The 13,687-nt window shown below is 34.9% G+C and overlaps 1 protein-coding gene across 2 annotated transcripts in view; it reads left to right on the top strand.

Annotated features, from left to right (window-relative positions):
- The window catches only part of LOC129219240 (uncharacterized), a 42,809-nt gene extending 41,806 nt beyond the window's left edge, over positions 1-1,003 (top strand). For both annotated transcript variants that reach the window (XM_054853566.1, XM_054853567.1), the window contains one exon: positions 188-1,003. In XM_054853566.1, the coding sequence (XP_054709541.1) occupies positions 188-973 (786 nt within the window). In that variant the 3' untranslated portion in view covers positions 974-1,003. The remainder of the gene's footprint in view (positions 1-187) is intronic.
- The last annotated feature ends 12,684 nt before the right edge of the window (positions 1,004-13,687 follow it).

Raw genomic sequence — 13,687 nt, 5'->3', positions numbered from 1 at the left:
AGTTTTCTATTTGTTCAATTTGAAAAAATTTAGTCATCTTAGCTATTTCACTTTGCCCACCCTTTCCCCTGCATAACTGTACTATTATGCTGTAGTGAATATGCTTAGAAACTTAAGTACATTTGCCAACAGTGTAAATTATTTTTACATCCTCAAATTAAACACATTTTTTCCCTATCTCTTTCAGTTGCTTGGAAAGTCTCACACTTCATCTGTGTATTCCACCTTAGAAAAAGAAGTTTTCCCGAACTTTAACTGCCAAGACATTGTAGAAATAGCTGGAACTGCTGGCTGTGGCAAAACAGAGCTCCTCTATCACTTTATCTGCCGCTGCATTTTACCTCCAAAATGGAAAAGACTAAATACTGGAGGGCTGAATTGTAATGTTATACTTGTAAAAACCAGAGGTGTTTTTAATGTCAGAAGAATTGCTGCAATTTTGGAGAAAAAAATTAAAAAACTGATTGTTGCTTCTGGTTCTTCAATTAAGAAGGCAGATATTTTGACATTTATTGAAGAAAAGTTAAAATTGGTTTATGTTATGACTTGTTTTGATAGTGATGCATATTTTTCGGCTCTTTGTAACCTAGCATTTCAAATACGAATGAAAAAACATAATTACATTATTATGATAGATGAAATAGCGACATTTTACTTGACAGATAAAATGTGTGCATCAAACCAGGCTTCATTCAATCATCTTAATAACAAAATAGTTACTTACATTAAGGTAATTTCAGAAAAGCATAAGTGTCCAGTGATTGTCACTAGACGACAGATTTATACAGATGAAGCTGCTGATAAAAAATGCCTTGGGGCTTTATGGCAAAATATGGTAACTTGTGACATATTATTACATTTGGAGAAGGTTACTGACAGTGGAACTGTAATTTCACTCGCGAATCATAAAAGTGGAATTTCAAGGAAGTTTTGTATACAAAATGATGGCTTGACTTTTTTGATAAATTCTTAAATTGTATTGAAATGTTTGTAAAATCTACTGGTTCCTAACTTTTTGAGATGTGTTTTTAAAATAAAACTTTTGTATGTGTCAATTCCATTTCAGTTTTTCTTTCTTTTTTTTTTCTTAGTACAAATGAATCAAATCTAATGTATGAGAATACAAATATCAGGGATGCCAGCTGCACCAAACTTTGCCGCTCACCGATGCTGCTCCAAGCTACTACAAAAGACAGCTGAATGTACTTTTCTGTACCAAATTGAACAAACGAGCGCCGAAAACTAGTTCTGCATTTAATATTGCAGTAAATTTGTCAGATTTTTCTGATTAGGCATGAAATTTATGCATTTCAGATGTTTTTCACGATTTTTTAAGTTCCGATTTTTTACGCATTTAAAAATCTGATTGCATCCATCTCCGCAAAACGCGATCCTTTTTATTTCCAATGTGATTCTGCCACTTGGACATCAATAATTTTGAATTGACGATTATTTTGAACCATTCTAATATTTTGTGTTCAGTAGGAAAAGGACTTGTAAACTCCACTTTTTGCCACGACCTCTCGAAATTTTCAATCTGTCTGCATTGATTCAAACCAATGTCACTTGTGTAAATTAATATTTTTTTACCGATCCTTATCTTCGTTTTCTTAAGATTTTAAAAAATAAATTCATCTGTAATTATGAGTTGAGACATTTAGGGTGACCTTTAGAAGGCAAAAATTTGAGAATTCTAATGATCTTTTGCGCTTTTAATGAATATACAGGCAAGGCAATTTTCTCATATTCAGGTGTTTTTTCCTCTCTTCAAAATTTTGGCAAAGTCAACTATTTGAAACACTTCTTATCCAGGTTTTTTTTTCTTTTGAGAGCGTTTTTTTATTTTATTTCATTTTTACATTTTTCGTATTTTTCCACATGTGTTTTAAAATTCCTTTTCTTTTGCCATCATTTCTCAAAATTTTTTTTCATTGTAATGTTTTGCTACATGTAATTAACTAGCAGTAACTGCACGGTTGGCTCTTACAGTTGTTCTTAAGAAACAAAGATTGTAAAGGGCTCCTAAAAGGAGACTACTTTTATCTGGCTTGAAGTATATCTGCATGCATTCCCCCATGGTGATACAGGAAGAGTTTGATGAAGGTCATCATCAAATACGAAATTGACACATCTCATAATTTTGTCTGAACCTTTTTAGCCTTTTAGACCACCTACGCCTTCTATAGCCGAGCGGTGGCTCATCGAACATTCGTTCTACATTATGAGTTTATAGTAAGGAAGTATCAACTGTTTGTTTTTCCTTGTAGAACATACGGAATCTTTCTGGAGGATATATTCAAATTAGTTTAAATGTGGAATGGTTAGTTTTTCCGAATCTAAGTAAAGTCCTGGCAGCTGCTTAAAAAAGCATTGCAGAAGTCTGCTGATCGATTTTTTTAGGGTTGAATTTACTAAGTTTTTCCAGTTCTACCAGGTCTGCCATAAACATTAATTTGCTTTCCTGGTTTTCATGTACCAATCTTGTTTTAATAGAACTGTTTTTGTTGATTCTCTGCAGCGGTGGCAAACAAAAGTCCCTTAGGGAATTGCCGCTTCATTGACAGATTTTGTTTAAATTATAATGTGGTTTATATCGTTTGACATTGAACGAAAATCATACTATTTTTGCTGGAGCTCTCTTTCCAATAAGTCGTCACAGATCTTTTTTAAATGCTAATTTTTTTCACATAAAAGTCGCCATGTTCCGACAAAAATTAAGTCTACTATTCATTTAGGGGACGAAAAACAAATTGAGGAAACAAAAAAGGTTTTTGATCATTTTTCATTGTAAATAGCTGAGAATTAGCTATAAATTTCAATAAAAACCTAAAAACCTATCTAGAATTTATTTTTATACTAGCAAAAATACCCGGCGTTGCCTGGGTCAGTAATAATTGTAAGAAACAATCGCTACTTTCTTTCGTTTTCTGTTTTAATTGAAAGAAATCAAAACACACCGCTTTGACGTGATTAAAAATCGAGCTTCTTCCTTACCCATAAAAGTAAAATAGCAATAAGTATAAAGAACCAACGAATATTCATTTAGAAACAAAAGCATGAATTTAAGCATACAAAAGTTTGAAGAATTTCCAAAATATGAACTAACAGAAACAAAGATCACTAAAAAAACCATGCGCTTGCTTCATTTAATTAAATAGTACACACACACACAAAAAGAAAAAAAAAGCTCTCTACTATTTCTCTCAAGGTGTGACAAGTAGAGTTTTCAAATGTTTAAAAGACTTTAAACTCATGTTTGCTCCGGAGAAGCCTTGATTCAAAATTTTCATTATGATTACTTTTATTATTGCTGTTGTTAGGCAACGAATTTTTGTAACAATGGGTTTTATATTTAATCACTTAGAGCAAAGAAATTACATAGAGAGACCCTGCTATAATAAGAAATTGAAGCCGGAAGTTGCACCGCTGTATCCCAAGATCCTTAGCTTCTTGCTAAGTATTTAAGATACATCTTGATTCAAAACATTCCATTACTGAATCTCAATTGCTTGTTAATTTAAACTTAGATATTGTTGCAAGTTTATGAAGCACGTTTTTGAAATTGCATAAAACATGAATTAAAATGCAAACCAATCCGCCAGCCACTTTATACGGTCTCTTTGCGAGATTGGTGAAAACTATACTCGTATATCATAACCCCGCCCATCATTGCACCGCTATATCCCATAATTTCAGCTTCAATTTCATCTCCTTTTTACCATAGACAGGGCCTCTCTATGTATATTTCTTTACTCTATGTTTAATCATAACAACAGGGAAATTACATGAAATTTACTGTTCTCCAACGTAACTTTTTTAAACTAAGTTTTTAATTAATAAATTATAGCCTATGTTGCTCCCTGATAATGTAGCTATCTATGGTGGAAAAATAGTTAAAATCCGTCCAGTAGTTTTGAAGTTTACCCTGGACAGAAGTAGCCCTTTATGTATAAATATTTTCGTGAAAGGTATCTCTTATACTCATGGAGATATAAGCATTTCTTTCAAAAATGCAAATTTTTTTTAAGGTTTTTGGCTCATATCACGCAGAGTCTTCCTTCAAATGTTACTGAACTTTCTGAATATTTGATAGCATATTACAGAATCGTAATAATAAAATTTGAAGGTAAAATGTAAAAAATTTAATGAAATATGAACGTTTAAGGCAATTAATTTTTCACTGCTCGTGCGCAAAAGATAGCAATTTATAACATTCATAACAAACATTTAAATGTCAAACCGAACTCTTCGGGGGTGAGGTTGAACCCTAAGGCCCCCCCCCCCCTTGTACATGGCCTGTCCTACATCCCATTAAAAAATTCCACCTTGATATCATTAAAATCTTAAAAAGTTATCAGCGATCTAATGAGCCGAATTTCTATAATTCTTGTCTAGACTATGAATCGTGAGGGATCGTTCACATATAATCCATTCTTATCATGAATCACTCTGGGACGATAGCAGGAAAGTGTTGCCAGTTCGCAAATGACCCTTTACCATTTGTTGCCTATCCAAGAATTATAGAAATTCGGCTCATTGGATCACTGATAACTTTTTAAATTTAAAGATATTGAGGTGGAATTTTTTTATGAGTTGTAGGATATATCTGAGCTTTGGATTCTAAACGTTATAAATTGCTATTTTTCTCGCAGATGCAGTAAAAAATTAATTGCTTAAAACATTCATATTTCATTAAATTTTCAATATGTTAACCTCAAATTTTATTATTCTGTTTCTCTGAAAGTTTAGTAACGGTTGACGAAAAACTCAGCGTAAGATAAGGCGAAAACCTTCAATAAAATTTTGCATTTTTGAAAGAAATGCTTATATCTCCGTGGGTATAAGAGATACTTTCACGAAAATATAAAAATAAATTTTTGATAGGCTTTTAACTAATTTCTGAAATTTATAGCTCATTCCCAGCTATTTACGATGAAAAATGATCAAAAACCTTTTTTGTTCGAATCCTGCAGAAGAACCCTTTCGAAGAACTGAAGTCCTCGGCTGGAATGACTGAGCTGGCGGTGTATTTCTGCCTTAAACCTGGCTATAGCGCGTTAACTTACTGAAAATACCATGCCTTGCCTTCAATCTTCGTGTTAAACCAAATCATTGCTTCGGTCACACGTCTGATCAGTGTTAATTCTGTATTAGCTACCAGTTTGTTTGGCACTCTTGGCTTCCTTAAAAGGTTTTCCACCTCCAGCTCAATCACTTCCTATTCCGGGCTGATGAGTGCTAATAAGCACGAAACTGCAGTCCTCGCCTGGAATGACTGAGCTAGCGGTGTATTTCATGTATTTGAAAATAAAGTCAGGAAAAATTGAAATGGAAGGAAGGGGGCAGCTTTTCATTTTTTTGGGCCCCTTCCCCTCCAAAAATTATTTCTGCATTCGCCCCTATTACTGTTGCATTTAATCTTATCAGGATTTACTGTTTCAACGTCATTTTAAAATTGTCTATGCTGAAGTGAATTTTGTGGGACTGGCGTCTTTATTTCAATGAGGTCTTTTGGTTAATCTCATACTCATATATTATTTCTTTAGTCAGTTTTTCTGTTATGGCGTGAGATGTTTCTCATTCTTTTAACTAATCAAATTCCTTGATTTACCCCTTATTTTAAAGCTTCTTGTGCCGGCTAATGACGAAAAATACACGGCAAAAAAGTTTTTTGTGTTAGTAATAGTTTTCAATGGAGATTATTTCTCTAAATATTAGTTAGAGCCGTATAAAAAGTTAAATTTCATTTTTTGATTCATTTTTATTTTTTCTTCAAACTTTCAATATCTTAACTGCATCTGATTTTGAACATTTTTGCAATTGGAAGTATACATCTAGGACTAACGGTTGCAAAAATAAAGGTCATGCAGGTTAAAACGTAACATCCTGTCTATTATTTCTCAAAAGGGATTTTTGTAACAACACCATTAGTTGATGAATAATTCGTCAAATTTCTTAATTGAGACATAATGTAAAGATTGTTTTTCAACCCTTTCAGCAAAAAATAAACAAAAAACTCACATTGCGTTGATTTTTCTTTTAAAAAAGCGGTATTCTGCTGTTTTTAATGCGTGTTTGATTGATGTCTCTCCCCCTCCCCCCTCCAAGTGAAGCCTTATAGGATAATTTTACGGAAAATTATAATTTTGTCCCGCACGTGACGCCTCATATATTTCATTAAAATTTATAAAAAGAGTATTGATAAAAATTTTATTGCTTAACAAATTACGAACGAATTTGCGATTTCTCAAGCAAAAGATTTTGTTACTTTTTTTAAATAAATACTTTTTAATGAAATATATATGAACCGCCATGTGCGGGACAAAATGACTAATCCTGTTTCGTGGAATGGCCCAATACATAATATTTTGGAATTTTCAAACTATTGTTTTTCAATAAATGATAGATGTTTCCTTTACATTGGTACCTTTACTGTCAAAATCAACATTTTTTTTAAAAAACATTAATATAATAGAGCAAAAATGTAAACTAATTCCGCGTGACGCATGCAAATAAATTAAATTTTAAGTAACAATATTATTTAATAAAAATATAACTTTGTCAGGAATATCTATGTATCAAATGTAAACATTAAAAAATTTGTTTACTCTTGTTTAATTAAAATATTAAGAGATATGACAAAATGTTAATGAAATTTAAGCGTATTTTTGTCCTGCACATGACGGTGGAATGGCCCTATAGCTCATTTGGTTAAAGTTTCCTGTTAGAAACGTGAAGGTCGTGGGATTTGATGTTTATGAATGGCTTTTCAGCGGAAACGTTTCTGAGTATATCGTGCAGCTGCGATTCATGAAATTTTCAAAAACGCTTCTGAGTATTTCGGAATTCTCTTTCTATAATGTCCAGAAACGTGCCTGAGTATTTCGGAATCCTCTTTCTGTAATTTCCAGAAAATTTTCTGAGTATTTTGGAATTCTCTTTCTGTAATTTTCAGAAACGTTTCTGAGTATTTCGGAATTTTCTTTCCGTAATTTAAAAAATCGTTTCTGAGTATTCTGTGCAGCTGTGGTTCATAAAAGTTTCAAAAACGTTTCCGAGAATTTCAGAATTCTATTCCCGTGATTTTTTCTAAAATATAATTCTTTATTACAGTATTGCATACCATATCAGTTTCAATTCTTTCATATCTAAGAGCAATAAAACAAGCAATTTTAGAATCATTCGTGGGGTTTTTTTTTTTTTTTTTCTGAATTTCTAATGACAAATAGCATGGTTAACAGCATAACATATGCAGTTATAAATTTTTAAAAATTTATGAAATAATATAGTAGCTTCATTCCTAATCACAAAATCGTCGGGGAGGGAAGGGGGGTACTTTCTCAAAAGTGGGATTGTTGGTTAAACAATCTTAAACTTCAGTTTTTCTCTCAATATTTTCAAGACCAAATTATCAACATATTGTATTTTTAATGCAGAACTTAAAAACATATCTTGTATCAAACTTGATAGCTTTTATTTTCGGATAAAATTTGACAGAACTTACCTACCCTTCGCGTTCCGGAATTCGTTCACCTCAAGTCAATTTCTCTGACGAACAAAGTGTACCGAAAAGTGCCAACAGAGAAATTGATGAATTTAAATCTGACATCAATTCTCCCTGCTGGAACCATTCGGGTTGATTCTTCTGTTCTTGCCCTTTTCCAGTTCATCACAAATATAAATACTTAATCAAAATAGGTTACTGATTTTATTTTTACAGTGTGCGCAAAATGCATTATATATTTTATTTATTAAAACATTGAATTATATTACATCATTATTCCATTTCATATATACGAGAACCCCCCCCCCCACACACACATGTATGTATACCCAAACCATTTTCGAGTATTTCGGAATAACTTTTCTGTGATTGCTTTCCAAATATAAATCTTATTTCTTTTGCGTAATTAATCTGTTTCAATTGGTTACAACAAATATTACACTGGGCACATAGGTATGTAGGATAACTTTAAATTAATTCGATAAACCCAGAAACAGTTACAATTGGAGCCTCATCAAATGCAAATCAACAAAAATATAAATGTATATAACAACATGCTTTAAAATATTCATTAATATTTACAAGTGAACATCAGCGGAATAAAATCCAAGTACCTCCATTACAACCGGATAAGTAATCCAAAGGGTTTCGTTTTATAAAGTATAGATACGGGTGTTGAAACTATTCACGCTTGAACACACAATATATGTCTAATCATGGTCGCAATGGAAATTGTAAAGAAGCAGATCATTATTAACTAACTTAATAGCTGCGTACATCGTCTAAAAAATCAAGGGCAGTCCAAAATGCAAAGGCGTAAAATTATTTTCGACACATTTTACTACTCTCTAGACATGAAATAACAAGCAATCCAATGCTAAACAGTTGCTGACTGCAGCAACCATAGATAAGAAAAAAAAAAAAAAAAAGTTCTCGTTATTTCCGACTCCCTGGCGCCCGTGTTGGAAGGATGAAATACGTTTCGAAGCATTGCGCCAGCACTTCCGCTTCTAGATTTCTTGAAATAACAAAAAGCTTTCTGAATAATGAGAAGTTCGCTATTGGATGAAGGATTTTTAGTATTTCGGAAACGTTTCCGAAATTTGTTACAGTGTAGGTGTTACTAATGTATTTATTACTGCGTAGCAAATCAGTAAATTAAATATATTTTGCTACTTTAATAGTTGAATCAATTACCTTAATATTTTATTTACTAATAAATAACTTCATTTACGCACTAAAATATGAAGTTCTTTATTTAATATTCCAATTTTTAAATATATTTAGTGTTCAATTGAGGGGGAAATTGAATACAGAACACCCCTCCCCCCCGATTTAATTTATATTCTTTAATAATGTATGTTATAACTGTGTAAGATTTCTAAAGTTTGACAAATATTCTGGATTTACTATTTCACGATGCCACCAGTTCAATTTGAAATTAGGGTTATATTAATTAGCAGGCTTCAAAAAAAGGAGGAGGTTCTGAACTCGTCGGATTGGCTTTTTCTTTGTACAATGTTCCATAAATACTCGAAGACACCTGTACCCAGGGGCGTGCACAGGGAGGGGGAGGGACACCTGTTGGCCCGGGCCCGAACCTGGAGGGGGCCTAATATTTTTGTAACTAACGGTGAAATGTAGGGGTGAACAATATGGAGAGGGGCCCGGATAAGTCATTTGTGATGGGCTCCAAAATTTCTGTGCACGCCCCTGCCTGTACCGATAAGGAAAAGTCTTTTTTTTTTTTTGAAACAGCATAGTTTTTCGGCGGTCTAATATTAATCAAGTTCAGGTTTGATGAAATTGAGGGAACTCTTCAAATATCATACTCACATTTAAATCGATTTGTTCTTTATTAACTTTGTATATCGTCTCACTTAGTGAACCGGTATTTATGCTTTTTTTTTTTTTTTGTTTAGTGGTGGTTTTGTTTAGGGGTGATCTAACTTAGGTTCCAAATCTTTGATTTACCCTATTTGTTCTTTAGGGAAAAGTTAAGGGTAAAACAATAAATTTCATGCAATTTCCCTCACAAACGATTAAATATAAAACCCATTGATAAACAAAGGCCATAAAACAAAGGTTTGTACTTTCTTTACCTATAGTTAAAGAAAGTACTAAAAATATATATTATTAAGAGTACCGTATTTTCGGGATTAAGCGCCGCGGCGCATACAAGAAAAAAAGTTTCAAAAATGTGGATGCGGCGCATATAATGGGAGCGGCGGGTATAGTGTTTTTTTTTTTTTTTCCCCGATCAAGTTTTAAAAAAAATCCGAGTTTGCAAAAAAGTTGAACATTTTACCAATAGATGGCGCCACACTTTTCCCTTTCGTTTTGCGAAATGAGCGACAAGCAAAGCAAAGAGGGGTAGCCATGAGGGGAGGTGAGTCAGCGATTGCTGGTGTTGCACCATAGAGAGAAACGCTAAACCACGTGAGCGCTGAATGACGTGAGCGGCGAGGAAGCCTCATCGAAGCGAAGGGGGACGGAGGGTCAAGGAAAGGAGCTTGTTAGCAAGACTAGCAGGGGAGGGGGGTGGAACTTCCAGTTTTCTAAAGGGGAATCACCCCTTTCAACAAAGTGGGTTGCTCGGGGTGGTCAAGTGACCTACTAATTGAAAACTTGTTTCTCCGTCTCCCATCCCCAATTTTATTCACTCACATCGTCGCTTTTGCTGTCGTTCGTGCGTTCTTTTCTTTCTTAAAGTTTTTACATCGAGTTTCATCTGAAATGGCTCCTACTAAACGACTTAAGAGTTACACTGCAGCTTTCAAGTTGGAAGTTATCGCTAAGGCTGAAGCGATCGGAAATCGTCCTGCTGCCCGGGAATTCGGAATTGATGAAAGATGTGTTCGGCGTTGGAGGTCCGAAAAATCAACGATCGAAGCGATGCCGAAGACAAAACGTGCCCGACGAGGAAGATCAGCTCACTGGCCGGATTTAGAACGGGACCTGAAGAAGTGGGTAGTGGAGCAGAGAGCTAAAGGAATTTCCGTTTCGACTGTCCGGATTCGAATAGAAGCCAGGTGCATCGCTGCTAATTTGAATATTTCCAACTTCAAAGGCAACGCGAATTGGTGCTTCAGATTCATGAAGCGGAATCATTTGTCCGTCAGGCAGCGAACAACTGTGGGGCAGAGTCTTCCAGCTGATTGGATGGAGCAGAAAAAAAAGTTTTTAGACTACGTCGAGAAGCTGAAGAAAGAAAACAACTTTCAGCCTCATCAGCTTATCAACATGGACGAAGTCCCTTTGACTTTCGACTGCCCTCCCAACAGGACTGTCACATCTACCGGTGAGAAGAGCGTCGCCATTACAACCACGGGGCATGAAAAAACATCATTCACGTGTGTTTTGGCTTGCACGGCTAGCGGAGAGAAGCTGAAGCCTATGCTGATTTTTAAGCGGAAAACGGTCCCGAAGGAGTCTTTCCCGTCCACCGTTGTCATCCGCTGCAACGAGAAGGGGTGGATGAATGAGGTCCTGATGTCAGACTGGTTTAACGAAGTTTGGAGAAAAAGGAAAGGCGCTTTTTTCCAACCAAGTGGAATGTTGATTATGGACTCCATGGCGGCGCACAAGACCGACCCTGTGAAGGAAGCGGCGCGGCAATGTTTGGCGTCCCTGGCCATCATACCAGGTGGGCTTACAAAAAAGTTGCAGCCCTTGGATTTGGCCCCCAATCACAGTTTTAAGAGCCACATGCGTCAACAATGGGAGTCCTGGATGGTGAACGGACTGCACGAATACACGAAAGGCGGCAACCTGAAGAAAGCGTCGTTCGCGGAAGTGGCGAAGTGGGTAGCTGCAGCTTGGAATGCGGTAAAGCCGAGCACCATAATTTCCGGCTTCACCGAGGCGGAGATCATTCCCCGAGTCCCGGATGTTGCTGCGGAGGACGATGGCTCCGATGACGAGGAAAACAGCCCGGAGCTCGATGCAGACTTTCTAGGACTATTTGCGTCCGACAGCGAGGACAGCGATTTCGAAGGATTTTGAATCGCCGATCCATAGTGGATGCGACCCACTGAAAAAAGCGTGCTTATAGTGGCGCCGACCACTTAAAAAAACGTGGAGCGCCATGAGGAGAAGGGTCCGCGTCCCGCGCTCTGGATAACCAACCAATGTCTCCTCCCAAAGTACGAAAATTTTAATTATAGTAATAATAATATAGTTATGTTAATTATATTCTTTTAAATTTTATTTTCATTTTATTGCAAGTTTCTGAACGTCTAAATTGCGCTTTTAAGTTGCGTTAAGTTGGATGCGGCGCTTATAGCGGGCGCGGCGCTTATAATGGGTGCGGCGCGTACATTAATTTTTTTTTCCGGCGACGATAATTTTCGATGCGGCGCTTATACTGGGTGCGGCGCTTAATCCCGAAAATACGGTAATGATAATGAAAATTTTGAATTAAGGATTCTCTGAAGCAAACATAAAATTCATTCTTGTGGACTTTTTAATCTTCATCTATAGTGGGGCCATGTGAAGAAATATGCGACTTTTATCACGACTTACATGACACTAATTGCGAAATATAAATTACAATTTGCAATATAGGTAAAGAAAGTACAAACCTTTGTTTTATGGCCTTTTTTTGTCACCAACAGTGGCCAAATTGAAATCAGATTATATATATATATATATATATATATATATATATATATATATATATATATATATATATATATATATATATATATATATATATATATATCACCAAATTTGTTGCCCATGTTGGCTAAAAAACTTGGCGACCAAAAGATTGGCGATATATCGCCAAGTGCCTGCCAAATTATAACATCACTTGAGTTTGCATCGAAATTAACAACGATTTCCCCCAAAAAAGAGGCAAAAGACCCCCTTTGGAGAATCCGAATGCAACCAAAAAGGAAGGTGCACAACTAGACCCCACTCGGAGTCTATGTACCACATTTCAACTTTCTAGGACATTCCGTTTTTGAGTTATGCGACATACATGCACACATACGCACATACATACGTACATACAGACGTCACGAGAGAGCTCGTTGTAATTAACTCGGGGATCGTCAAAATGGATATTTCGGGTGTCTGTACGTTCCTAGGCATATATCCACGTGTGGTCGGGTTGAGAAAAAAAACTCAACATTCATTCGGAGTTGAGCAAAATGGAAATTAAGGCCGATTTTTGAGTGAAATTTTTTTCGCGAATACAATACTTCCTTTTGTGTAAAAGGAAGTAAAAATGAAGATGAGAAGTATCATTCCATTTCTTATCGTTGAATGAATTCTAAAAATTTAAATGAATAAAGAAACATTTCGAGCTTCTCTTTAATGAGTAATGAGCCTTGGCGATATTTACGTCCGTAGAAGCATTACATTTTGTCCAAAATCCAATTCGAAACTGTCAGGGATGGGGAATTATGGAGCATTCATTGAGCTAGACAGTTGATAATGCAGTTAAAATAAATATGAGCGTTTTTTTTTTTTGAAAACAAATATATTGCAAAGTTTTAATTATCATACTAATATTATATCATTACTTAAGCTAATTATCATACGTATTGATTGCAGTTTTAATTGGAGTAGTACTAATTTATACATTTAACAATTAATGCTTCTGATTCTAAGAAAAAACCCTAAAAACTAATTAATAACTCCTTAATATAGATTTATTTTTAAAAGTTTCTGTTTTCATGCATTTATATGTACTAAAGTCAAAGGAAGCAAAAATATGTAATTGCATATGTATCTGCATTTGTATTTAATCTGGGGGATTCAATAATAATAACAGTAACTGATCGTGCATTTGACAGTCCATTTCGCAAACGCAACTGTTCTACTCGCCTGAAATAATTGAAAATATTTTTGGAATAATTTTTAGCATTCAATGCTGCAGTTAAATAGTTCTGATATGTGTCTGTTGAAGTTTGCTTAGATATAAAACAGTAAATAATCATTTGAAGATAAATCAATGTAATAGTGCCTTGAGAAATCAACCAATTTATTGTAGTAAGTCCAATATTTCGAACAATTATTCATTCATAAAAATTGTCTTGCATGATTGAAATGATTCTAGACGCCTAATATGAAAAATTTAATCCAAAAAGAGTTTTTTCAAAGTTCATAAAAAGCAGAACATAAAGAAAATTTCATGTGAATGTACATTTTCAAAGATCGCATGTGTTATGACTA

The sequence above is a fragment of the Uloborus diversus genome, chromosome 3, assembly GCF_026930045.1.
Source record: "Uloborus diversus isolate 005 chromosome 3, Udiv.v.3.1, whole genome shotgun sequence".
Lineage (NCBI taxonomy): Eukaryota > Metazoa > Arthropoda > Arachnida > Araneae > Uloboridae > Uloborus > Uloborus diversus.
The sequence above is the reverse complement of the archived record's forward strand: the minus strand, read 5'-3'. Positions and strand labels throughout refer to the sequence as shown.